This window comes from Leiobunum rupestre, chromosome 7, assembly GCF_980474605.1.
Source record: "Leiobunum rupestre chromosome 7, qqLeiRupe1.1.hap1, whole genome shotgun sequence".
Taxonomy (NCBI): Eukaryota; Metazoa; Arthropoda; class Arachnida; order Opiliones; family Sclerosomatidae; genus Leiobunum; species Leiobunum rupestre.
This window is the reverse complement of record NC_143390.1, coordinates 38202162-38228915: the sequence shown is the minus strand read 5'-3', so window position 1 is coordinate 38228915 and position 26754 is coordinate 38202162. Positions and strand designations below refer to the sequence as shown.

Genomic DNA, 26754 nt, shown 5'->3' with positions numbered 1-26754 from the left:
ATTACCTAGTAAAAAAGAATTGTTACGAATTATTACCTAGTAAAAAATAATTGTTACGAATTATTTACCTAGTAAAAAATAATTGTTACGAATTATTACCTAGTAAAAAAGAATTGTTACGAATTATTACCTAGTAAAAAAGAATTGTTACGAATTATTACCTAGTAAAAAAGAATTGTTACGAATTATTACCTAGTAAAAAAGAATTGTTACGAATTATTACCTAGTAAAAAGAATTGTTACGAATTATTACCTAGTAAAAAAGAATTGTTACGAATTATTACCTAGTAAAAATGTATTCAGTTTTAAGAAAGAAAATGTTTTCCTGATTCCCGGAAGATAGTCTCCGCCTACACGAAGTGTCTCTCCCCTTACCAGTGGAAAAGATTACACTAAGAAAGGTCACGAGGCGTACAGGATGCTGCCCGTATATTCGGTTGACCAGAATTCTTAATAATATTATTAAAGTATAAATGTCCTGAAAAAAGTTTGACATTTAATTGTTAACGAATAGACGGAATCCAATAAAAGAAATTGTATCGTCATCCAAAAATTTCGAAACAGCGTATATAATTAAAAATTCGTTAATTGGAGGAGTGAGCAAAAAGTGACGCATCCAGGCGCAATCCTTGCCAGGATTTGTGTCAATTAAATAACGAGACAAGGGGAAAAGAATAATTTAAGGTTGACGCGCCGAACAATGGCCACGAAAAGACATCCCCCGGGCAGGCTCCCCGCCAGAAGAAGGCGACGCGATCGGTCAAACGAATGCATTTCTCTCGTTCCGACGAACATAAGGTGCCGCTAATTAAATTCCTAATTGATTTTCTTCCGGTTTTGCCCCTAAACCCCCCCCCCTCGGCTATAATCCACTTCTTTTTAAGGTAACGAAAGCTCGCTGGTTTAGTTCGGACGTAAATGTCTTCGACCCTAGATTCGGCAAACCGAAGAAGATCGATCCAAACTCGGCCGTATATGGATACTTTGAAACGCCACCCGCCGAATAGTAGAGGAAGGGCCGATATCGATACGTTACGAAGTCGTAAGGAACGACGACGAAGCTTAAGCCTCGCTCTCTAAATAGCCGAGATGGATGGAGAGATTTGAAATTAAGGATAAGGCCGTCTCTCTCTCTGTCGTCGACGAATACCGAAAGCCAAAATGGTCGGATCGATTAGATCGTCTAATTCCGAAACACGAAAGGTTAACGAGATTTCTACCTGTTGTGTCGCCGTTTTACATCCGCGGGGGGTCACCCCGTTTCGTGGGCCAACAGCGCCCTCTGACGTTTGTTTCCGCGGATTTAACCCGCTATCTCTAATTCTCTATAGGTGGCGCCAGAGACGAAAGGAAGGAAGTCTACGGGCTGAATCTAAATACGATTACTCGAGCGGGAAACGCGCACCGGCTACCCAAATACAAATTTGATTCGCCAGGAAGGGATTCGGAAAAGGTGTTGCTAAAAGCCACCCACTAACTGGAGTCTTTTCAATCTTAAACAAGAAAAGCGTGAAAATCGGGTGTCGATGACGTTGATTAATTAGAAAATACGGAGGTTTAAAGAAAGCTAGAAACTCGACACCAAATGCTGGGGCGGAGTCAGCTAGTTTTTAAATTATAGACCTAAACTGAAACCTCTTTGTTAGCCTATTTAAGTAATATTCGTGAAGTTAAAAGTCTCGTTAGGCTTTTCGTGACACGCGAGACAATCACAGTTTTCACTTTTCAATTTGGAAGGGTGAAATGAAAAGTTCTGCTTTTCGATGTATTAAATTTAATTACTTCAAACTCAATTTAAATATCGAACAAAGATCACAGACACCGAGAATTCTTAATTTGTAAATTTCAAACAATTGGAACGTTTTAAAATCGCGCGTTGTAAATGATAAATGCCAAATATTCGCAAAATTTAATTATTAGTTAAATACTTACTATTAACCGTTTAACATTGAAAGAAACTACAGTAAAATATTCGGGCACTTTCATTCAACCGTAAAAATGAAAATATACCTCTTATACTAGTAAATACAATGTCAATTTGCCTTTACACCTTGAAGCGAGTGGCGGTTCCAAAGAAAACCTCTGTAAAGTATCGCCATCTATCGCCTCAGTAGCGTCAAATATTTTAATTTTCTCTCACGAAGAGAAGATCTCTTGATTTCTCGAGTTAAGAAAATTGATCGTAGCTATTAAAAAATAGTTAATCCAGTACAATCTATGTTGATGAATATATTAAATATAAATTTGCATATTTAATCTATTTTTGTTCAATTGAAAAGACTTATATTGTACCAAATAAATTCTGACGCGAAGCCTCAGTCGAAGCTTACGCACTAGGTCGGACTCAGCTGCCGACTACGACATCTATTGAGCCATCGACGTACAACATTAGAACCGCCACTTGTTTTCAAGCCCATTTCACACTCCAGGGAAAGCTAGGCGTTAAAGGCCTAGGATTTCTTCTGCCTGTTTTCCTTTAAGTTTTCTTCCCGCCGCGCAAATATCCTGGTGGTAGGCCAACCGCAGAACACGTTGGCCTACCACCAGGATATTTGCGCGGCGGGAAGAAAACTTAAAGGAAAACAGGCAGAAGAAATCCTAGGCCTTTAAGTCAAATTGTAAACAATTTCCCGCTCGGCCTCTACGTAAAGATTCCGTCCTATTTTCCCGTCAAGTGGGAAAGCAGTTTAACCGAGAAATCACGTTTCGAAGATCAGTAGAGAACGTCACTTCAGATTAGATTTACACCCGAACTGAGAGTTCTGTTTTTGAACTTCAGTTAAACTTCTCCCGGAAACACGGTTCTATCCCTTCTCGAATCAGGGGCGTAGGAACCTTTGAGAAATTGGAGGCGGCAAGGCAACTGAAAACCTGGGTCCGGGGGTGGGAAAGAGCCCCATCGCTTTGGAGACTTTGTTCTAAACTTCAAAAAATGCCCGTTTTAAATACAACAAGATGGCACAGTCACAGTAGTAGTCTCTTTGATTTTACCCCTTTGATTAAAAACCACGGCTCAGCACTGGAATAGGTAGATAGAGAGAACTAAAACTAGTGTTGTAAGTCGTAAAATTTTCCATTTTCCGGAAATTTGCCGTATTTTTCCAAAAAAAATAAAAGAAGGTTTTAATTCCATGATTAGTCTAATACATTGTTTGCATATTTAAATAAAGCGGCATTTTCACCTACTTTTTCCGAATCTAAAAGTAAAACTGAACCTCTAGACTAGTTTAAACTTATTAACAATGTAACACTATTAATATTTTGTAGTGTATTTACTGATATTAGACATTTTATATCGATAAAAAGTTTAAAACATTAAAAACCCTTAAAACGTTATTTATGTTTCAATTTTTTATTTTTCCGATTTGCGGAAAATTTTCTGGAAATTTTTCCGCATTTTATTTTTCCGGAAAATTAACAACACTAGCTAAAACCAATCGAATGACGCCTGAATTAAAGGGGCTGGAAATTGGGGTTTTGAAATCGTCCAGTGACGTAGTATCTCCAAAAAAATCCGGACCCTGCTTTATTTTCTTTATTCCCCGCTTGAGGAATTTGGCTCTGACGGAGATGTTTTGAAAATAGTGAGCGACCCGCGAGAGAGAGACTAGTGAGAGGTATTCATACGCCAACTAAGATATTCGGGCCTTCGTGGACGTGGTTTTGGTTATAGTATTTTCATATTTATTTAATTACAATGAACGAGTTTAATTCAAATAAAAAACGGAAACGTGATGATACGAAAATATCTCTTGTTGGTGAATTAGATAAATGGGAAAAGGCAAAAGAACTGTGGTTGAGTTCTAAGGTTTGTCAAAATGCTCCAGTGAAACCAAGGCCCATAGAAATTGGCTTCTATTCATCTAGCGTTTTTTTACAAAATTCGATGAAACTCGCAAATAATAATTTAAAAAATTACGAACACATTACTACCAAAAGACCTTATCGCTCAAATGAATTTTTCGTTAAACATTTGTTGTTCACTAAACTAAATCTCATTAAAGATTAACGAATAATTAAAACTTCCTACGAGCTCAGCTAACCCTAACCAAGACCACGCTGGATTTCGTCATACAAAAATCCCGACACAGCGGTGCCTGTTTACGTCTTCGCGAACTTGAGTAAAAGTAGTTCTACGCGCCAAATTTCGTTAATGACGTCACGGATGACGTTTTTCAAAACCCCACTTTCCAGCCCCTTTAAATGTATATCGAGTGCGTTGACGAGAATTCGCGATTCCCGGGGACCTATACGCCGGAATTTCCAATCGGGGGGTAAAATATCCCCCTTTTATTAAATACCGCGGCTGAACACTGACATAGGTCGATAGAGACAACTAATACCAATCGAATAATGCCTCAATTAAATTTATATCGAGTGCCGTTGAAGATAATTCGTCGATTCCCGGGGACCTACACGGAGCTATAGCTTCCACTGTATTATTCACCTTCACCATCATCACCACCGGATACATCAGTAGCGAAAATAACAGCCTCTTCCTCTAAAATAGAGGAAGAGGCTAAAAGGGGAAAAGTTGATAATTTAGTAAATTAATACTTTCTGGATCGAATATACTTTTGCTTCATTATGCATTTTATATTAGAACGTTGGGGGAGGGGCAATTACATTAGCTGCCCCTAGCGGTAAAATGCGATGGCTACTACCCTACTTGACAAACACGTTTACAGGGGCTAGTAGATGAGAAATAGACCCGAAGCAAGATGCCGAAAATAGGCATTCTATACAGGGTGCTTCATTTGATCGGCCCAGGCATTTTTCTCAAAAACCATACCTTTTAGAAATGTGAAATTTTCAGTATGTACTCTCTCGAGGAAGATCGTGGTTATTCGTAAATTTCAGAAAAATCATGAAATTTTTCACGCTTTTAGAAGTGTTAGTTTTTGAACGCAACGTGGTAGACGAAAAGTTTCAATAAGCAAGTTGTAGAGCATACTCGAAAACCATTAATGGAATTAGTATGGTGGAATTCGGACATTTCGTGACTGAAATATTTGGTCATGAAAAACAAACAAAATTGAAACGTTTCGTCTACCACGTGGCGTTCAAAAACTAACACTCCTAAAACCGTGAAACATTTCACGATTTTTCTGAAATTTACAAATAACAACGATCTCCCCCGAGAGAGTACATACTGAAAATTTCACATTTCTAAAAGGTATGGTTTTGGAGAAAAATGCCTGGCCCGATCAAACGAAGACATCCTGTATATTCGGCGAATACGCGTAACCATAAAAATCTCTATTTCCCTACCAAATTCACAACGTTCGAGGAAATACGATCGTGAAAAGTTTGTGTATATAAATATTAGTCATAAACAGTTCTTCTTCGGAAGGTTTTTTTTACGCGCTAAAGAGCGGCTAAAAAATGAAAGCGACCGAGAGTGGAGAGGAAGTAAAGCAAACTGCATTATAAATTCCGCATCAATACATCTCCGGAAAACCGCAACGGGAAGAAAAAGCTCAGGTTTTCGAGCAAATAAAAAGGCTCGTAAGAAATAGGTCAACATAAGAACGATTTCTTTTGATATTTATTTCTGGCGAACAAGAAGACGCCGTTCGCCTCTACCGCCAAAAATCTGGAAGGTAGATGCCTTGAGTTGGGAATAAATAGTGGTACAAATAAATCTGGCTAGCGCGGGACCAATCTCGTTCAATATGGAGACTTTTTAAACTATATCGTTCAACCGTGGCGGCATCTGTCTCTAGTGGTGGCAACTATATTGCAATTGAATTTTTGCGCGAATCATATAACTTTACAAAATATAGATGGCGCTACCGCCCAATTATAAAGATGAATATCGTACAGTCTTCTCAGAACCGGTCCCACGTAACCATGGCAACCGAAAAGGTAATTGTAATTCTAGCAGTATTATTCCCAATTCAATGGGCAGATGGCGAGGTCGACTTCGATTACTTTTTCCGGAAAGGACCATTTGCGTTTGCGCCATCTATCAGAAATATCCATCACGAGTGAGGAAATAGAGAGCCACAAAAATATTACCGCTTAGCTCTTGGATGGGTGGAAAAATATGGCCATTACAGCGTACGAAGTAACGGACTTTACCTCCTACGCTAACCTTAATTTAACTATCCGGTGACTGGAGGTACCGAGAATTTGGAAGAGAAGCGAGGATCGGTCAAGATTATCATCGACACGAGGGTCCATCGCCAACAGTGTCCGAGCTTACGGGCTGTACGTTTGTACGGGAGGACGTTCGAAACAAACCTTATTCCGTCCCCCGATCTTTCTTTTCGGTAGATAAAGGAAAGGACGGTCAGCTCGAATTGAAGAAGGACACTGGTCAGGGCCGGTCAGTGTAGCGAAAAAGCTTCGGGTTTTTTTTCTCGCGAGCGACAGGGCCCGTTTTGTGAATGGACTAAGACTCGACCTTCGTATAAAGGTTTACTGGGGTAACAATAGTACTTGAAGACACTCTCTCTTCAGTGGCCTTTTTGTTTCGCGTATTCGAGTAGTGGACCATGTTTGCCAGGATTTCCGTTAGATGGGGCTACTTTCGCGACCGCTACTTAGGAACAGCTTTCACCGAAATCTAAAAGAAAATCATTCGGGGGGAGGGGGGGAGTGACTTTTGAAAGAAAAATATATGCTAAATTTTGATAAAATAAAATTTAGATTTGAGCTAAACTAACGCAAAACCCGAATTAGATTAGAGCTAAACTAACGCAAAACCCGAATTAGATTAGAGCTAAACTAACGCAAAACCCGAATTAGATTTGATTTAAACTAACGCAAAACCCAAATTAGATTTGAGCGAAACTAACGCAAAACCCAAATTAGATTTGAGCGAAACTAACGCAAAACCCCCCCAATTACATTTGAGCGAAACTAACGCAAAACCCAAATTAGATTTGAGCGAAACTAACGCAAAACCCAAATTAGATTTGAGCGAAACTAACGCAAAACCCAAATTAGATTTGAGCGAAACTAACGCAAAACCCAAATTACATTTGAGCGAAACTAACGCAAAACCCGAATTAGATTTGAGCTAAACTAACGCAAAACCTTAATTAATTTTAATTTTCAAGAAACGGAAACTTGATTTTCAATTATTTTAATTTAACAATATTGTAAACGGTCCTTGAACATAGTAAAAATATATTTTTAGTCAAAGGGGCGTTTACCTATATTTAGTTTTAAAAAAAAGGTCTAAGAAATAAATCCACATTTTAGAAACCTGACGTATATTTATGAGTGAATAAAAAAATCATTTCATTGATTTAATATATTGTCAGGGTTCTTTAATTGGACAAAATTGAGAAAAAGAACGAGATTTAAATAGCGCGGGTCGCTTCTGAAAGAAAAAGGAAATAGAAAACAGTATCGGTACGTAAAAAAAACCGTCTTAACTCTCCCACAAAATTGTTTAAAATTTAATTTTCGACTGGGTTATTTTCAAACTTTGCGTAATTTACAGAGCGGTTCTAAATGAGCGTTCTGGAGGGTTTTTCCGTTTAACTCGCGCAAGAATGCGCTTCTCTTCAACAGAAAGTAAATGTCCCTTCATTTGGGAAGATGGGGAAAAAGCTCTTCTCTTTAGTTCCAAGGACGACCACTGGGGTCGCTGCCGCCGTTCAGGGGGGGGTACAAACATTTCGACTTTGTAGAAGCGCTACTTGTTGGGGAGCTACAACAAGAAGAAACAGCGCTTATTGGATGGAAATTCTTCGCCTTAAGTTTATTTTTTTTTCGCCGACCAACTTCTCTCAAGGTTGGCAATTTAGCCAAGCTTCCACAGAAAAAAAGAACACAATAGAAATCCAAGGCGAGTTAGTATTATTCGCCACATAAGGTCAATTCCAAAGGTGGACTTTTTCACCTTGACCTTTCGGCGAATATTCGAAAGCTACTTTGCGGGAGTTTCCCTACAGTTCCGGTATTCTTTGAATTACGGGTTTAATAATAATTTTAAATATTCAATGGTGATTATTATTTTAGATGGAACCTTGAACGCATCTGAGAACGAAAGTAAAGCGAGTCGAGATACGTGACTTTTGAAGTAAATTCGATATAAGAATCCTTGAGTTTTTAACATTAGACTCATTAATACCTTAATTTTTAATGTTTCTTTAACCTTCTTTTTGTACACTTTAATTGTGGGATTGTTACTACGATTAATATAGATGTAAATGGTTTTCCATCTCTAGTTGCTCGGTTTCCCCTCTCCGTTAAACCTTGTTTTGGTTAACGGTAATAGCGAGTGTAGGGAGCTGTTGGCTCGCGTGGTATTAAGGTTTTTTTCAACCACCTTTCTACGCATTGTAACACGGCCATCTGATTTAAGGCATTGAGAGTCGCTTGAGGACTTGGGCCAAAGGTAGTGTCTAGCTGATTTAAAACATTGTAAAACTAAAACCTTTAATTTTTTTTTAATCAAAATTGGTGGTTAAACTTGCTTAAAGTTTGCTCTCGGGTAGCGGTTTGATAATGACTGCCTTGGAAACTACCAAGTTTTAAATTCGAACCGAATATAATCAGGGTTCGAAAACAAAAACTCGACCCAAAAAAAACTTTTATTTGGACCCACCCACCTCAAAAAACCTACCCCAGAAAAAAAACCACTTTCAAATCTCATTTTAAATGAAGAAAAATCAACTTGTTCAATGCGCAATAACCACTTTAATATACCTTAGACTGAATTGTAATGTGAATGTGATACTTGACAAAGTTAACTGGCTTGTTAACTTGAAACTTCTACCGGTCTTTTGGTTCAGCTTTGCAGTATCTGTATACTTTTACATATCGTCTAATAGAAATAGGGTTGGCACAATTTTGCCAAGGGTGGAAAAAACTAGATTTTTCCACCTATTGTTTTCCTGTTAAAAACCGTGGGGAAAATCGTACTTCCATGGTTTTTTCCACGTCTAGGGGCAAAATTCAATAAAAAATAAATAATAAAAGCAGTATATTCTTCTATTCTATTCACTCTTCTTCTGGCCTCTTTTCATATCTAATATTTGCAATGACCAAATTTGTCACTTAATAGATAAATCAATGATTAATTTAGCATGAAGAGTTTTTTCCATTTTTTCCGGTTTTTCCCACATGTACCGGCAAAAACCTGTTTTGGCCAACCCTGAATAAAAATATGGAAATTGTATATTAAAATAAAAAAACTAACCGAAATTTTAAAAAAAAACATTAAAAACCCACTAAACCCCCTTGGGTTGGGCTTTTTCATCTGGGTTTTGTCGAGCCATGGAACCCTGAATTGAATTATGAAATTGAACCGGCGACAATTAAAATAAACCAGATAAGACTATTTCCGGGAATTCCAGTCAACAGTAAAATTTATATAGTAATTATAGGATAATAAGAGAACCATAATAATTATATTATATTTATGGGACTAAAATATCCAGTCAAACAAGTTTTATATGCAAGAACCGTAATTTAAAATTTACTACACCACGGTCAATTTTCTTAAATCGATTTTAACTTAGGCTTAAGGAAATAAAGTGTAAAAATTAGTGTTATACGACTAATAATATAGGAAAGTAGAGGAATTACAGAGAAACCGGTATTTCATTCTACCATAAGTAATATATCTGAGGATTCCACTTAGACTGCGTGATAAAATAAAACACGAAAACGAATCAAAGCGATGTTATAACGAGGCGTCGCAGCGGCCAAAGAAAGAAACATATTAGGTGCACGACCTATCGCGAATAAACGAATTGGCGCCTCGAAAGAAACGAGCTCCCGGCACGCGAGCGCCCCATAAAAGAAAGGCTTCATTCTCTAAGGGTCTGCCCGAACGCGGCCTTCTTACGTAAAGTAGTTCCGAAACACGAAAGGGTCAAACCCCGGGGGGAACGGTGTAATTGGGGCGTATTTCAACCCCCCCTCCCCATTCAATGCCTATTGTTATTTTTAGAAAAACGATCGAGAAACGCGCCTTCAAAATAACCCACAACCTTTGTTAAGTCATAAATAAAATAACCCATCAATTTCCATAACCTATATAAACAAAAGCGCGTATATACATCACGGAAATCTTACGGCGCGATTCCGTGAACACGACTTCAGCGCCGTCAGCCCAGAGAACTATCTATAGGCTCTGATTCTCTTGTATTATTTCAAAATGCAAATTTCAAAGAGCGTACATAAGCGCGTTTAATCTTGGGCGTGCGTTCATAAAATTACAATTCCAACTAAAGTTGAAGGTAGATTTTAAACACTCGTTTGCGTTTGATTTTCAAATTCTGTCTAAGCTTAATCCATAGTATATAGAGAAAAAATACGCTACAGCTTACTGCATAGTCCATACGGGGGAAACATGCTACAGATTTCTGTATAGTTCAAAAAAAATATGCTAACGCCTATTGCATAGATCGTAGAGAATAAAAAAGCTAACGCTTACTACCTTAGAAGAAACATGCTACAGCTTGCTACCTGGTTCCTACAGAAGAAACATGCTACAGCTTGCTACCTGGTTCCTACAGAAGAAAGATGCTACAGCTTACTACCTAGTTCCTACAGAAGAAACATGCTACAGCTTACTACCTAGTTCCTACAGAAGAAACATGCTACAGCTTACTACCTAGTTCCTACAGAAGAAACATGCTACAGCTTACTACCTAGTTCACACTTACAAGGAGACTACCCGAGGTGCAACTCACCGATTTTGTTCAAACTCGGGGGTTAAGTAGGCCTTAATGAATCATGAAAATTCCCAAAGGGAAGAGTTTCGACGGGCATTAGTTTTGCCATGGCAACCAAAAATGTTTTCGACAACACAATTTCGAAAATTCCTTACCGAAAATAACATGGGATTTTGAAAAATTCTAAGGGTCCCCCCCTGTAAAAAATCTTGAAAAAATTAAACATTTTGAAAATGCCAAAAAGAGTAAATATTGATCAAAATTGACGAAAAAAATTAAAATTGGTCAAGTTTTGATCAATTTTGATCAAAATGGGTAAAAGTGGAAAGATGTCATGTAAAACTAATGGAAATCACTTGTATGGATAAAAAACTCAAATTTGATGGCAAATCAATTGGTCTATTTATCAAATTACTAGAACAAGATAAATTTGACCAAATTGATTCTCATGTAAATTTTGTAAAAAGAAAAATATTTTAAACCTATATATATATATATATATATGCAAATGTAATGAAGTTTTTATTTATTACAAACTTATACTATACTAACAATCGCATATAGTAACAACTGTACCACATCATCTAAGCCATTATAAAAATCTTTACCCATTAAATACAAATTCCTTTTTTTAAATCCATTTTTACCCATTTTTATCAAATTGACCAATATTGTTCAGACGTTGTTCAAATATATCGATTTCATCAAACCTATGCCTTATTTTGTTAATTATTTCGTAAATTTTTAATTTTTATAAAATTTGATCTAAATTAATATTTATAACTTAGGTCAACTTGATCTTGTTTCATCGGAAATTGTTGAAATATATCAATTTCATCAAATTTTTAAAATATGTTTTATTTTATTAATTTTAATTGAATTTGATCAAAATTAAGCAATATTTCAAATGTTGATAAAATTTGATCAAATTTATGTTGATCTATTACTTTTATAATTACACCAAATGATTGCTATAAAATTTGAGTTTTTATCAGTAAAAGCGATTTTCATTAGATTTCCATGACATCTTTGTTTTTTTTACCTATGATGATCAAATTGACCAATATTGTTAAAAAAATATTCAAATATATCGATTTCATCAAACCTATACCTTAATTTTGTTAATTATTTCATTTGTTTTTAATTTTTATTAAATTTTATGAAAATTAATTAATATTTATGATGTTGGTCAAATTTATCTTGTTAGATCAGACATTGTTAAAATTTATCTATTTCATTAAATTTATAAATTATTTTGATAAATATTTCATATTTTATTAATTTTTGTTAAATTTGATCAAAATTAAGCAATATTTCACATTAGAATCAAATTTGGTCAAATTTATCTTGTTCTAGTAATTTGATAAATAGACCAATTGATTTGCCATCAAATTTGAGTTTTTTATCCATACAAGTGATTTCCATTAGTTTTACATGAAATCTTTCCACTTTTACCCATTTTGATCAAAATTGATCAAAACTTGAACAATTTTAATTTTTTTCGTCAATTTTGATCAATATTTACTCTTTTTGGCATTTTCAAAATTTTTTATTTTTTCAAGATTTTTTTCAAAATCCCATGTTATTTTCGGTAAGGAATTTTCGAAATTGTGTTGTCGAAAACATTTTTGGTTGCCATGGCAAAACTAATGCCCGTCGAAACTTTTCCCTTTGGGAATTTTCATGATTCATTAAGGCCTACTTAACCCCCGAGTTTGAACAATAATAATTTTTTTTTAAATCGGATTTTCTAATTTTATTAAATAAATTGACTTTATACAATTAATAGGTCTTTTCTTGTATAATTATTTTATTTTACTATTATCAGTTAGCTAATCTGGAAATAAATTATATCTCAATTACATTTAATTATTATTTAAAATTGAATACATTTTTTAAGAACCTATTTTTCACCATTTTTATTCCACCATTAAAATTCATTGTGTGATTAAAATCTATGATTTTTTCCAAAAAAATTACTTTTCTTAAATCAAATTGATTTAAAACAGCCAACCCTCAACCGACTCGCATGTTAAAATTTTCGTCATTGTCATAGGCATATTAAACATTAAGATATTGCAATAGAATTTTCAATAGGTCAGAACGAAGCAAGCCCGAATTTTAAACAAGGTTCATACAACTATGGTCAAACCAATTTCCCTGATATTTCCCTGGTTTTTCCAGGTGCATGATAACAGGGCCGTGCAGAGGTATCCTGAGGCCCGGGGCAAACTTACTCGCGGGCCCCTTCGATTTGCACCCCCCCCCCCCTTGAGCCCTGAAAACTTCTCCCAAGTTATCTTGATTTGCACCCCCCCCCCCCTTGAGCTTCTTCGATGGGCCCTACAGCTACGGGCCCCCCTCGTGGGCCCTTTTCACCCGGGCCCCGGGGAGTTTGCCCCCTGCCCCCCCCTCTGCACGGCCCTGCATGATAACGCCAATTAAAACTAAAGTGGAGTGGCGGAGTGGTTAGCACTTTCGCCTCGCAGCAAGAGGAGCCGGGTTCGATCCCAGCTTGTGGCACTGGGTGAAGACTCGGAACAACTCCTTCTGCGTAGAGTTTGCAAGTTCTCTCCCCACTAGTTTAAGGGGTTTTCCCCCGAGATCTTCGGTTTCCCCTTCCACAAAAACTTGTTGAGGTTAACGGTAATAGTTAGTGTAGGGAGCTGTTGGCTCGAACGCGTGGCATGCAGGGCTTGCCACCACCCTCCTACGCATTGTAACCAGGCCACCTGAATTAAAGGCTTTAAAAGTCGCTCGATGACTTAGGCCTAAGGTGGTGCCTTGGGTATTAGCCTAGCTGATTATTGTTTATTGATTATTGTTTATTAAAATGGTACAGAGTTACTCATTTCATGATTGTAATTTAAACTAGATTGTTTCCATATTATAATATACAGGGTGTTACGGATAAGAGTACCGAAACTTTCTATTTGCATTCTATGGGTCTATATGAGTAAAACATGTCTAATAAACATGGGCCCTAAAGTGCTTCGTTTCAGAGATATGGGCTCCCAAAAAACTACCCTAAAAAAACCGAACACAGCCTTAAATCTGGCAAACAATATTCTTCCTTGAACCAAATTTTTTTCATAAAACTATCAATTGTTTTTTATCCGTGAGGCGAGAAACTTTAATAACAAGTGGCAAAAGTTCATTAATGTCCTTTCAGAAGTAAAATGAGTTTGAAGACAAAGTAATTTTAATTTTATTGACACAGTTCCAAATAAAATAAAAACATTTTGTCGTTACGAACGATTTTAATTATCAAAATTTAAGATACAAATGTCATAAGATTTCTAAGTTTGTCTAATTTCTCTTAGCCGTCTATCTACAGACTCAAACGCCAGTCGACCTGACACCAGTCATTTAGGAATCTACTGCTGGTTGAATCTTCGAGCTTCTAACCCATTTTTCTTGAGCCCGTCCGTGTAATAAGCGTTCCTAGTCCAATGTGCCATATTAGCTACAGAACGAATTAGACCATTTTAAAACCATTCCTTTAGAATTTTTATGACATTTGTATCTTTAAATTTAATAATTAAAATCGTATCACTAAATTAAAATGGCTTTGACTTCAAACTCATTTTACTTCTAAAAGGTCATTAATGAACTTTTGCCACTTGTTATTAAAGTTTCTCGCATCACGGATAAAAACAATTGATAGTTTAATGAAAACAATTTGGTTCAAGGAAGAATATTGTTTGCCAGATTTAAGGCTGTATCTGGTTTTTTGGGAGCCCATATCTCTGAAACGAAGCACTTCAGGATACATGTTTATTAGACCGGTTTTACTACCCATAGAACGCATATAGAAAGTTTCGGTACTCTTATCCGTAACACCCTGTATAGAAGAAGTAATAAAGTTAAATCTTTAATAAGAAAACTTTTTATTGATGTAAATTTGTACTCTTTGGGGCAAACTTTCGGAACCCTCATAAATTTCCCTGAATTTTACTAAACACATGGGAATTTTCCTGATATTTCCTGACTTTTTTTGGTCAACCATCTAATTCCCTGATATTTCCCGGCTTTTTTGGTCGACAATCTAATTCCCTGATATTTCCATGTTTTACAGGTCTATATGAGCCATGTTTAAAGTTAGACCTGCAACCTGATGTAACGGGTTCCAATGAATAACTCTAGCTAACAGAAGTAGCTTCAGTATTAAGTTTACATTATATCACCACTTATAATTATTAAGCAACGCTAGGATAATTTTTTGTCGAATACGAATATATTGATTGGGTGAATGTCAGAATGCGTAGAGCTATACAGATCAAATTGACCAATAACGCGTCACGGTCATTTCTCATTAGGAATTCTAAGAAATCATGATGACCAAGTACGACATCAATCATCCACACGACAAGTGGCGTCCGTGACCCGCATATACTATCTTCAAGGTCACACTAAGCTATAGCTTCAATACTTAAAACCACAATTGTAACGTTACTATTTGTCTAATTAAATAAATTTGATTGAAATCAGAGGTATAATAGATGATAGAATTCGCTATATATTTATGAAAGTGTACTAATATTGTTCCTGGGAAAATGTCAATTTAGAACAAATTTTAATTGAAGTACTAATTAATTATCATCAACAAAATGCAATTTCGTAATGAATGACCATTATTAGTCAATTTACCAGGAAAAATTAAAAAGTTTGAAAATTTTTAAATAAATTTTTCCGATTATATTAAGCACAACTTAACGTTACGTTTATATGGGGACTGTTGACAGTTTTACATAGCGGAAAAAATCATATCGGCCCCCGCCATAGCAAACAGTCACAATTGTAAACATCTCCACCGCGTCAATTACGCAAGAAATAATTTGACCCCCTTAATTATAATAGCACCATAAACTTCAAAATTATTAAATTAGTCAAAATTATATCTTATTATTTTAAGTTAAGCAGAAAACTTATCATACTATGAGTACCACCGGATCAAAACAACCGGGAACAAACCAACGTAAAACTGAGGTTTAGTGACGTGATCTGCAACTTATTTCGTAGCGCCATCTGTTGACAGAAAGAACTATAATTTTAAATAATATGTTGTACTGTTAAATAAAAATACGAATTATTTTCTTATTTACCTTATTTTTAACATTATATATTACCATTATCATTTTTATAAATATTACAATAATAAAATTATACTGATTTATAATGCAATTCATATTACTGTAAATTTAGCACATTCATTGACAAACCGATGCCGACTATGACATATTGCTCAAGTAAGCTCCGGCCACAAAATTCCAAAAAACATTATATTAAAAATGAAAATATAACTGTTGATTCTCAGCTGCTTTAATCCGTACTTGGTAACAGAAATGATAAAAATATTAAATTGTACCTATAAATTTCGGATTCGTTAATAGAATGATATAGTGACGTAATATATTCAGTGACTGCCCCCCCCCCCCCGGTAACATATAGTATCGTTTAAACGAAACCCCCCTTTAGCGCGTTACATAAATAAATATTGTATACCATTATATTATAATTTTCTGGCCGCACAATGTCAGAAGGGATTGCAAGAAACTCATTTTCGTTCTCCCACGTATTGCAGCCCCCCAAAGCCCCCGAGAACAAAGGTCGTGAGTTCAGAAATATGAACCGTCTCCCCCCCCCTTCCCTCTCTCTCTCTCTCTTTCGTCTTACCCTTAAGCCTCAATTCTTCATTTTTCTAAATCCAAATTCTAATCAGAAACAACGAAAGAAAAGAAGAAAGTACTTACATGGTTCTGATCCGTCCAGCAGAGAAAAAATCCCTTCTTATCCACTCGCAGGTTCACTGGTGTTCCGATCGTGGCGTCCTACGGAAAACACAAAAAACACGCAGTTAGTAAGAGCCCAAGCTAACTTAATAGTGTTGAGAGTTAACGTATGTCATTTAAAAAAAACAAGCATAGCTTAATTATAAAAATTAATACTCGCTAGAGTATTAGGAATGCTGTGGATGACAAAAAAGTTATTTGAGATGGAAATTCATTACCGTTGCAGATACAAACAAGCGAGATAATAGGGTTACCGGATACAACAATTTACACTAATTCGGTGCTAGATTAAAGAAATTTATGCTTCTGAATAAAAACATTTAGAGAAAATTCAAACTCATCAGCCTCGATTTTGAATAATTTAACCTAATTTTCAACTAAACTAAATTTGAAATAATTTAATAACAACCTATTTTCAACTAAACTAAACTTGAAATAATTTAATAACCTATTTTCAAATAACTAAACTTGAAATAATTTAATAACAACCAATTTTCAACTAAACTAAACTTGGAATAATTTAATAACAAATTAATTTTCAACTAAACTAAATTTGAAATAATTTAATAACAAATTAATTTTCAACTAAACTAAATTTGAAATAATTTAATAACAACCTATTTTCAACTAAACTAAACTTGGAATAATTTAATAACAAATTAATTTTCAACTAAACTAAACTTGAAATAATTTAATAACCTATTTTCAAATAACTAAACTTGAAATAATTTAATAACAACCAATTTTCAACTAAACTAAACTTGGAATAATTTAATAACCTAATTCTAAACTAAATTAAATTAGAAATAAATTTACAAGCTAAAATATCGAACGCAAATACGCGTAACGCCTTTAATCAAGGTTGCCATCTAAGCAAAAACTACAACTAAATGCGAATAATAAATTAATAACTGCTGGCAATCAGACCGTATATTCCTTCGCGCGACACGCAATGAAAATAAATATCGACACGTCGTTAGAATACCTTCAGAGTATGGTATTGATAAAATACCACAAAGGCCGGTTCTTATTCTTTTTAGTGAGAACTAACCCTCAACCCTTTTACACAATAGTCAATAAAAAAACATACAAAAAAATCATTTCTATTGTCAGGTATACAAATAGTCGAACAAACGATTTTCTAACCGAAAAGAAATACTTCTCATCCAACTAACGTCAGTTTGTCGCTTCGCTATTGGGAGATAGGTGCAATTACGCGAACGCCCACACGCGGAAAATACGCAGATGGTCAAATTTGCCCAGTTATTTATGACTGTCATCCGATATCAAAAATTGCCACAATGTTTCTGGAGAGACAGTAAGTAATTTTCTATGAGAAAAGGGACAGTTGTCGACATCCACTCGTTTTTTCGGAGACTGTCAAACTGATTATTTCGTCACGTACTAGATATTATAATAGTGTTGTAAGTTGGAAAATTTTCCGGAAAATGATCGAGGCCTTTTTCCGGAAAATATTCTGTATTTTTCCGAAAAAAAAAAACTTTTCATTCCATGATTTGTCTAATATATTGTTTACAAATTTAAATAAAACGGCATTTTCACCTCATTTTTTCGAATCTAAAAGAAACTAAATCTCTAGACTAGTTTAAACTGATTAACAATGTAACACTATTAATGTTTTGTAATATGCTTACTGATATTAGACATTTTATATCGATAAAAAGTTAAAAACATTAAAAACCTTTAAAAATTTATTTATGTTTCAATTTTTTAATTTTTCCGATTTGCGGAAAATTTTCCTCATTTTATTTTTTTCGGGAAATTAACAACACTATTATAACAAGAATGTATTTATTTATACTCATGGAGAATGAATATGTCGAGACTATCGACGGACACGTTGAGGCCCTAACCCCGTCCCACTAAGGGGGGGGGGGGGAAAGGAGGCGGTCTTATTTTTAACGTCCTCGCAGCAGCGTTAGTCGCGTCGAAAAACGTAATTTTTAAGAACCATTGAGATTGCAGTATTATTTGATTTTATTAAAGCGGAGGAGCTTACCGGGGGGCCCATCGGGTGGAATTGGAGAAACGCTAAAAATAATCTCGACATATTCATTCTCCCCGAGTATAAATAAATGCATTCTTTAATTCAAACGAGACGAAATTTGAAGTCTAATTTCCCTTCCGTAAAGGTCACACCGCAAAATATTTGATCTAAAGAAAATAATAACGAAATAAAAAGCCCGACTTTAAGGAAATTTCGAGTGGAAGAACAAACAATTTCAAATATTTAACTTAGCAGCGGCATACTTTCAAAGAAAATAAAGTTCCTATATAAAAAAAGGGAAATTCTATACAAATTGGAAGCAGAAACCCGACCCGCACCGATACGAGAGAAAAAATTACACGCTTGAATGTAGAAAAATAAAAAAATGGGTTAGAAACAAATAAGGTAGTTCTTAAGAGATACTTCAAAAAGAAAATGTTTTAACCGCGTTAAAAGCACCGCGTTTTTAGGTACTTTTACGTTCAAAGGCTGTAATCGGAGAGGTTCGTTTGTACGCCGAAGTCAAGGTCAAACTTGTTCATCCTCTCAACTTAATTGTTTTCCATTAGGGTTTCTTTAAAAAAAGGTCAGTGTTATTAAATTATGGGCTTCGCTTTTAACAACGCGTAAAAGTCCGGGGGAACAGGGAACACTATAAATTCTTAATAACTTTCACTATGTACTTAAAAATTTCATCAGGCAAAGAAGGCTACCAGTAACCTTCCACTGACAATTTATCTATCCATTGGTGACTATGGCTTAAGGTGTAAACTTAATTAATGCCGTTAAAACCTATACGCAGACATAATATAGTAATAGTATTAGCTCCAATGGCCCCCAAGAATATAAAAATAATGTTTGAATTTCATTCGTCCGGACCGCCGAAATAACAAATGTTTCAATTGTTCGAATTGGACAACTTGTTTGTTTCATTCGTCCGAATCGGTAGCATCACTTGTCCGAATTCTGTCGCTAAATTAGTATTTCTTATTGCTGTTTTTTTTTCGGTCCGGATTTTTTTTGGTGCAAGAATTAAAAATAAAAAACTACATTGTAAATATCGTGGTTTGTTAGTAAGTGGGAATTGCGTTGAATGTTGTGGATATTTTAGGTTAGTTTAGGTTAGGTTCACGTTAATGTTACTATTTTCTTATATTAACAAAAAAAAAACAACCAATTCCTAATGTTCGAAAAAACGGACAAACGATTATTCGAACAAATGAAATTCGCCAGTAAAGTTAACATAAATTGAACGACTAAATCACCAACAAACGTTGTGATAAAATTTTTCGGGCAAATGAAATACGTTTTCGGACATACGATCCTGTTTTCTGGCATTCGGACATTTGTACCACCGTTCGGACGAATGAAATTCGAACAAATGTACCCAAATCAAAATAATTATAGGATACAAATCTTAAGAATTAGATATTTTTAGGACTAAAATTACGGATTGATAAAGAGTTATTAGCGTTAAAACATCTAAATAATACTAGTTTTATTATGAGAGTGAACTTTAAAATCTTTAGGTCTGCCATGATCATAGCACTTATTGGTTTAATCTTAAAGGGAATATAACCTCCACAAAGAATGCGTTGAAGGCCCCTAACAATTCCAGAATGAATTCACTAACTAGCGCCAGAAATATCTAAAGCCATATAGGATATATTGAAGTGTTGGTGTACCAAACCAAATACCTAAGGTTCTAAAGTTTTAGAGAACCAATGAGACGTTCCTTAGTTGGATTTTCACAAATAACTTTCAAATTAATATGTTAATTTATTAATAATTAATTATATAGTTAACTAATTGTAATTAGAAAGTTAAAATGGTCGAGAGGAAAATGTGGCAAACTCAAGGGAAACATCACCTTAATAATATGTACAGTCCCGATCAAAGGTTTCTGGCCGTTTTCTCTTGGCAGCCATTTTGTTTCTATTTTAGGTAGAGAGCCGAATAAGTGCTTCTATGAAACAAAACCCTCGCGAAAATAATATGCAGTGAAAATTAATGCCCTATCACAATTAGGGCGCGAGAAAATCCGGAAATAGCCAAACCCCTCCAAAATGACGTCATGGAAAATATATAAAATATGCCGTGCCTACGCTTGTTCGAAGCGTCATAATATTCGGAAACAATCTGGTTTCATTTTGCAAATCGGATTTGTGGAATAGTATTTAAAATAATATCGCTCGAGACCATGATATTTTTTGCTTCACCCCAAATAGCGATATTATTTTAAATACTATTTTAACGCTTGCTTTGTTTCACTTAAAAATTAAATTAGGGTTAATTTTCATGTTTTCCGTCATCAATAACTTATCAACCACAAATCCGATTTGCAAAATGAAACCAGATTGTTTCCGAATATTATGACGCTTCGAACAAGCGTAGGCACGACATATTTTATATATTTTTTCATGACGTCATTTTGGAGGGTTTTGGCTATTTCCGGCTTTGCTCGCGCCCTAATTGTGGTAGGGCATTAATTTTCACTGCATGTTATTTTCGTGAGGGTATTCTTCCATAGAAGCCCTCATTCGGCTCTCTAGCTAAAATAGAAACCAAATGGTTGCCAAGACAAAACGACCAGAAACTTTTGATCGGGACTGTACGTTCCGTAAGGCTAATCAACAGCGAGTTATTTTATCGTTAGGTGTGAAAAATAGTACCTATTAAGATCGCGGAGTGATTCTAAAAGCAGCAACGCTTAAATTCTGTAATATTCAAATTGAAAAGGCGCGGAAGAAAAATGGGACAAACATTTAAATATATACGCGAGCTGTTTGTAGTTTTGATTTATGGGCGCCATATTGTACGGATGGCAACTTTTGGGGGACAAGATGTATGGGAGTTTATTGCGAAAATAAGCCCGCATTTCCTGCAATGCAAAGACGTGAAGAAACTAAAAACAAAGACTGTTTTTATATATAATATATATGGAGAAAGGAAGCCTTCAATTATTATGGATGAGCACCTTGAACAGATTTGGAGAGAGAAAAGTTTATTCTAACCTACGGAAGACTAAGAAGAGCGGGTTTGAGTTCAGTCTGCGAAGTATCTGACAGCTTATACCTTCCCCTTACAAGGGCGCGAAGGTCGCCGTAGAGCCCTTCAAAACTTAAATATAAACTGCAGCTTGTTTGTTTTGATTTGGAGCCGGTAAACTGGCGCGCGGAGGTAACAGCGCGCAGTTTTCCCGGTTTGCTTACGCAGCTTGAAGCAAACTCTAACAGAGACGGTCGGGCTCTTGAAATAAAAAACACACGACAGACTGCCTCGCTTTAAAAAAAAAGGGTGCAAAATAAGGTCAATCTAACCTGACAGAAACGTCTAGCTATTGTTTAGATAGTGCGGGGTTCTTTCCCGACGTCACTCGAAGGCCTTGACGGAATTATCCCAAAATAAAGTTAGTCGGCGGGTAACACGGCGCTCCTGCCTTAGATAGGTATAAAAAATGGCCGTCTGGTAGCACCGTATTCGCGAGAAACTCGCTTATATTTTCACCAAAACAAATTTCGCAAAAATTTGAAGTTACGGAACCGGAAAAAATATCTACATTTAAATGATATAAGATAAGATAAGATTTTATACAAAAGTATATTCAAGAGAAAGTTTAAACTTCAGTTGCGAAAAGCATTTTTGGTTGCCATGGCAAAACGAATGGCCATTGAAACTTTTCCCTTTAGGAGCTTTCAAGGTACATAAGCTTCTACTTAACCCCCGAGTTTGAAACAAATCGGGGAGTAACACCTCGGGATGTCTCCTTGTCACTAAAACTTTTGCGTGTGAAGAATAGGAAGTGTCCCACTTATGTTGCAATATTATACACTTATTGTTATTATGTTGCTTATAGTGGTACCATAAGTATGACAATTAACGAGATTTACAACCAAACTGATTTTCATAGTTATTGCGTAATAAAGATGTTTTCTCAGCACAGAGCCTTCTAGTGTCTAAAATATGCGAGACTTCCGCTAAGCCGAAATATCTGGTTTACGATAGATAGGCGGAATATTAGGCCAAAATGATAAAAAATTAAAAGTTTTTCTCGGCGTCACGAGATCATGTTTTTTTTATCACGCGTGATTCGCAAGCGGGCTTCAAAACAAAACCAAAGCCCCTCGCGACTCCAGAACGTGCTTTCCAATATTAGGCTTAAATTTTTATAAAAAAGTAGTCATCTAAAACGGTAAGTCGCGAGTCCAAGTCACAGCTCGAAGAGAGTATAAGTGTCGAAAAAATGTTCGGTTACAAAATTAGCATTAAAGCAATAGGAAGTGTCATACTTCTTGTTATTACGTTACTTATGGTAGCACGTATGAGCCGAGGCAGTTTTGGACGCAGCCACCATCACCGAGGGTGGAGTCCAATCGGAATTCAAACGGACGAAAACAATTAACTGGCACAAACCCGGGCACGTAAGCGTAGCGTTTAATTGAACCCATATAATCCAATTAAATCTAAGAGCCAACATCTGGTCAATTAATTCCAACGGGGGTGGCGGCCAATAAAAGTAATATCCGACCGGCGCGGCGATACGTGATAGAAAGACGGAATATAGCCTACCCCCGCCGTTAAGAAAAATAGATTCTTTTCTAATCTAACAAGGTCCCCCCTTTTTTCGGTGATACATCAGAGGCGGATAAAAACGGGGGGTTATCGGCCGAAAGAAAACATTTTAGTAGAAAATCTCTCAGACTCATTCTATATCGAAGATCGTAGCGGCTAGAACGGAAGATGAAAAAAGTGCGCCGTCGAAGAATGGAGTCCTGGCTCGAGCGTTGTACCACAAAGGAGCTCTTTCACGAAACTAGCGCGAGCTCTCCTCCGCTATCATTCGAGTTCTTTCTCTTCTTTAGTTATTTACCCACAATCCATATGGAATGCGCGTGTACTATTTTCACCTAGTACGTAGCCGTCGTTGCCGCCGCCGCTCGGGGCATAACTATCGAACCGTTTGCGATAAAATGGTACAGGTCTCGTACAAAATTTCCAGAATTAAATTCCCTGGCATTTCCAGGTTTTCCCTGACCATTTATGTAGAATAAATTAATGTTTTGGGCCAAAATATTGAAAAATAGTTATTATGCATCTTTCAAAAATTAGCCGGATTTTTTTGGGGGTTTTTTTTTAAAATTCCCTTACTTTTTTGGACCATTTTAAAACTCCCCGACTTTTCCCTGACCATTTGGTATAATTTTCAAATTCCCTGACTTTTCCCTGACCATTTGGAAACATTTTAAAATTCCCTGACTTTTCCAGGTATTCCAGGTCGTGTACGAACCCTGTGGTAAATGATGCATTAATCGATAGAAAATATCAAACCCTCGCTGCCATTATTACTAATTTTGAAATCGGAGCCCATTAAGTTGTTTATACGACCATTTTAGTGAAGTTTAGCGATTTATCGAACTTAAATCTACATATTTTTTTTTAAATTATATTTTTAGTTAGTACAGATCATTTTTGAACTACGGTTTCGGTTGCATTCAGAAGTCAGATTTCTGGTAAAAATCGCGGGAGCACACAACACGTGTATGCACTATTGTGATATTTGAATTTCGTGCAAATTGAAACAAGCGCCATTTAACTCCATTAAACATTCGGCTTTAGTAAAAATTAATTTAAATTAACGCGTTCACTACCCTATTTCCAAAACCAGGTAACTCAAAAAAGTCTGTTTGCCTAAAAAGTAATTTAAATTAACGTATTCGCTACTTTATTTCCAAAACCAGGTAACTCTAAAAATTCGGTTTATCTAAAACGTAATTTAAATTAACGTATTCGCGTTTCGCTACCCTATTTCCAAAACCAGGTAACTCGAAAAAGTCGGTTTGCCTAAAAAGTAATTTAAATTAAGGTATTCGCTAACCTATTTCCAAAACCAGGTAACTCTAAAAATTCGGTTTGTCTAAAAAATTATTTAAATTAACGTATTCCGCTAACCTATTTCCAAAACCAAGTAACTCAAGAAACCCAAGAGGGAATATTTATTGAATTTTTCAAGTTAATGCACAAGATGATTTGTTCAAATTTAAATTTAATACATCGTGGGGATTGTGCGTACTGAAATGTCCGTGACATCTTGTTTTTTTTTCTCTATGAACCAACACAGGAGGTCGAGGGATATAGATTTTGAGACGATGATATCAATCTTCTCTCTGGCGCGCGCACTAAGTAAAGCTCTCCATTAAAATCGATATTAGTGGCACCTCAAACTCTCCTCGGAAAAGCATCACGCGCCGCCGAAATTCCATAAATACGGGATAAGAGAGGTTTCGCCGTTGATTTCCCTACGCTCTACGCTACCCTGCGTTGATAGAAAAAATAACGTTTGCATTTTATAAATATATAGCATTCAATCTATACGTATACATTTTTTATACGCTTACTGACAGCGCGTTCAGACCTTTCCGGAGTAGCCTTCCCAAAAAATGTACGGGACTTTGCTTAAAGCAAGTGTCGGCTCTAGGTGAGGTAGCCCTTTTTTCAACAGATGTCGCTAGCGTCGAAATCAAAACAAGATGCTGAAGCTACATTTTGACCCAAAAGGCGGGACATAAAAGTAGGCTTCGCGTTGATTGGCTCGTTTGTAAATTTGTCAATAACTTCAATTATAGTAATTGTAGTACAATATATTTTATATGGGATATATAATTTAGGTTAAAGTTCACTAAGTAGAGTAAAAGTGGTCTAAATATAATACTCTATAATGGCTCTCTGACGACGTTATTGTTTCGCTATTTTGAATATTAGCTTCCGTTACCATTAATAGATGGCTCCACGCTCTCCACGAAAGTCATTTTTTTCGAAGATTCGGATAGATTCATGGCCATCTCTTATAACAGGGGCCTTTTCATAATACAGGTGACAATGATAGAGCCGACAGTTGCTTTAACCGATAGAATTAGACGAAGAAATTAGATTAAAAGTTTGAAAGTTTTCCGTTTCGCTGGTAAACAGTCGAAAGCGTGTATTCGAGACGTAATCTATTTAAAAAGGCTCGTAGCACCGTTATCTTTAATCCCATAAATCCTTTAATTTTATGTAAATAACAAGATGTCCCGGACATTTAAGTACACACAATCCCCCGATGTATTAACGATATTTTAAATACTAAATTTGAACAAATTTCCAATCATCTTGTACATTGGCTTAATAAACTCAGAGGAATTTTATCGGAAATTAATTTTTCGAGTTACCTGGTTTTGGAAATAAGGTAGCGAAACGCCAACAATTAATCTAAATTAATTCTTAGACAACCCGAATTTTTTGAGTTACCTGGTTTTGGGAATCAGGTAGCGAAACGCAAATATTTTTTGGAGATAGATGGCGCCAAGCCTGTACGAAATTCAAACATCACAATAGTGCGTACTCGGGCTATGAATCTCACTTATAATTAAATTTCTTAATGCAACCGAAAACTTAGTTAAGAAATAATCAGTACTAACTAAAAATATAACTTTCGACCAAGTCGGTCCTAATTTAAAAAATAGTACGTAGATTTGAAGTTGAATATCGCCATATAGCACTAAAATGGGCAAATACCAACTTGTGGGCCCCCGATCTTCAAAATTCATAACGGGCTAAGCCTAATTCTTTTAGAGTTATGTAGAATACGACGGCATCAACTGCATCGGTTACACTGGGCAAATATCCTAGGAATTTGTGTACAAATTGGTGTATTTTAAATATATTTTCTACATACGTTTCATTACGCCAAAATAATAAATAATTTTTACGAAACATTTTATAAGTTTACAACTTACGTTAATTATTGTATTCTTAAAAATAAATTAAAAATACCGAAAATAAATAATACATAAATTTTACAATGCAAATAGAATTTATTTTTATATGATATCTCAAAGATTTCCCATAAATATGGTCTTGAGTTAATACGATAACGAATTATGAACCTAAAAACAAGACGGCAGGGAAATAATTTTTCCACTTCCTTTCTATAATGAAACTTCTAGGCTTTTCTGAACCGTGGAGAAAGAGTTCCCAAATCCTTTTTTCAAAAATAAGCCCGTCACGACCTCTGGTGGTAAGTAAGCGCAACAGCTAATAATTCCCGATTCTGGCGCCGCAGCTTCGTCATTTTTCGGCTCCGCTGACCTACTCTCATTTGATACCTTGCTGGTCGCAGCTGTCTGACGCGTAGCACCGCGGAAGGAGAGTGAACGGACACTAGACGCCGACGTTATCTCGCACCGCGATCAAAGGCGGAGCGCCTTCCCATTGGTAATGCTGCCGGATATCACTTCAGTTCGCGTTTCATCCCGATTGCCGGATAAGTTTGGGT

The 26754-nt window shown here is 35.8% G+C and overlaps 1 protein-coding gene across 5 annotated transcripts in view; it reads right to left on the bottom strand.

Annotated features, from left to right (window-relative positions):
• Positions 1 to 26754, bottom strand: part of Plc21C (Phospholipase C at 21C) — a 160085-nt gene that overhangs the window by 51225 nt on the left and 82106 nt on the right. For all 5 annotated transcript variants that reach the window (XM_090154359.1, XM_090154355.1, XM_090154356.1 and 2 more), the window contains exon 2: positions 16397 to 16474. In XM_090154359.1, the coding sequence (XP_090010485.1) occupies positions 16397 to 16474 (78 nt within the window). The remainder of the gene's footprint in view (positions 1 to 16396; positions 16475 to 26754) is intronic.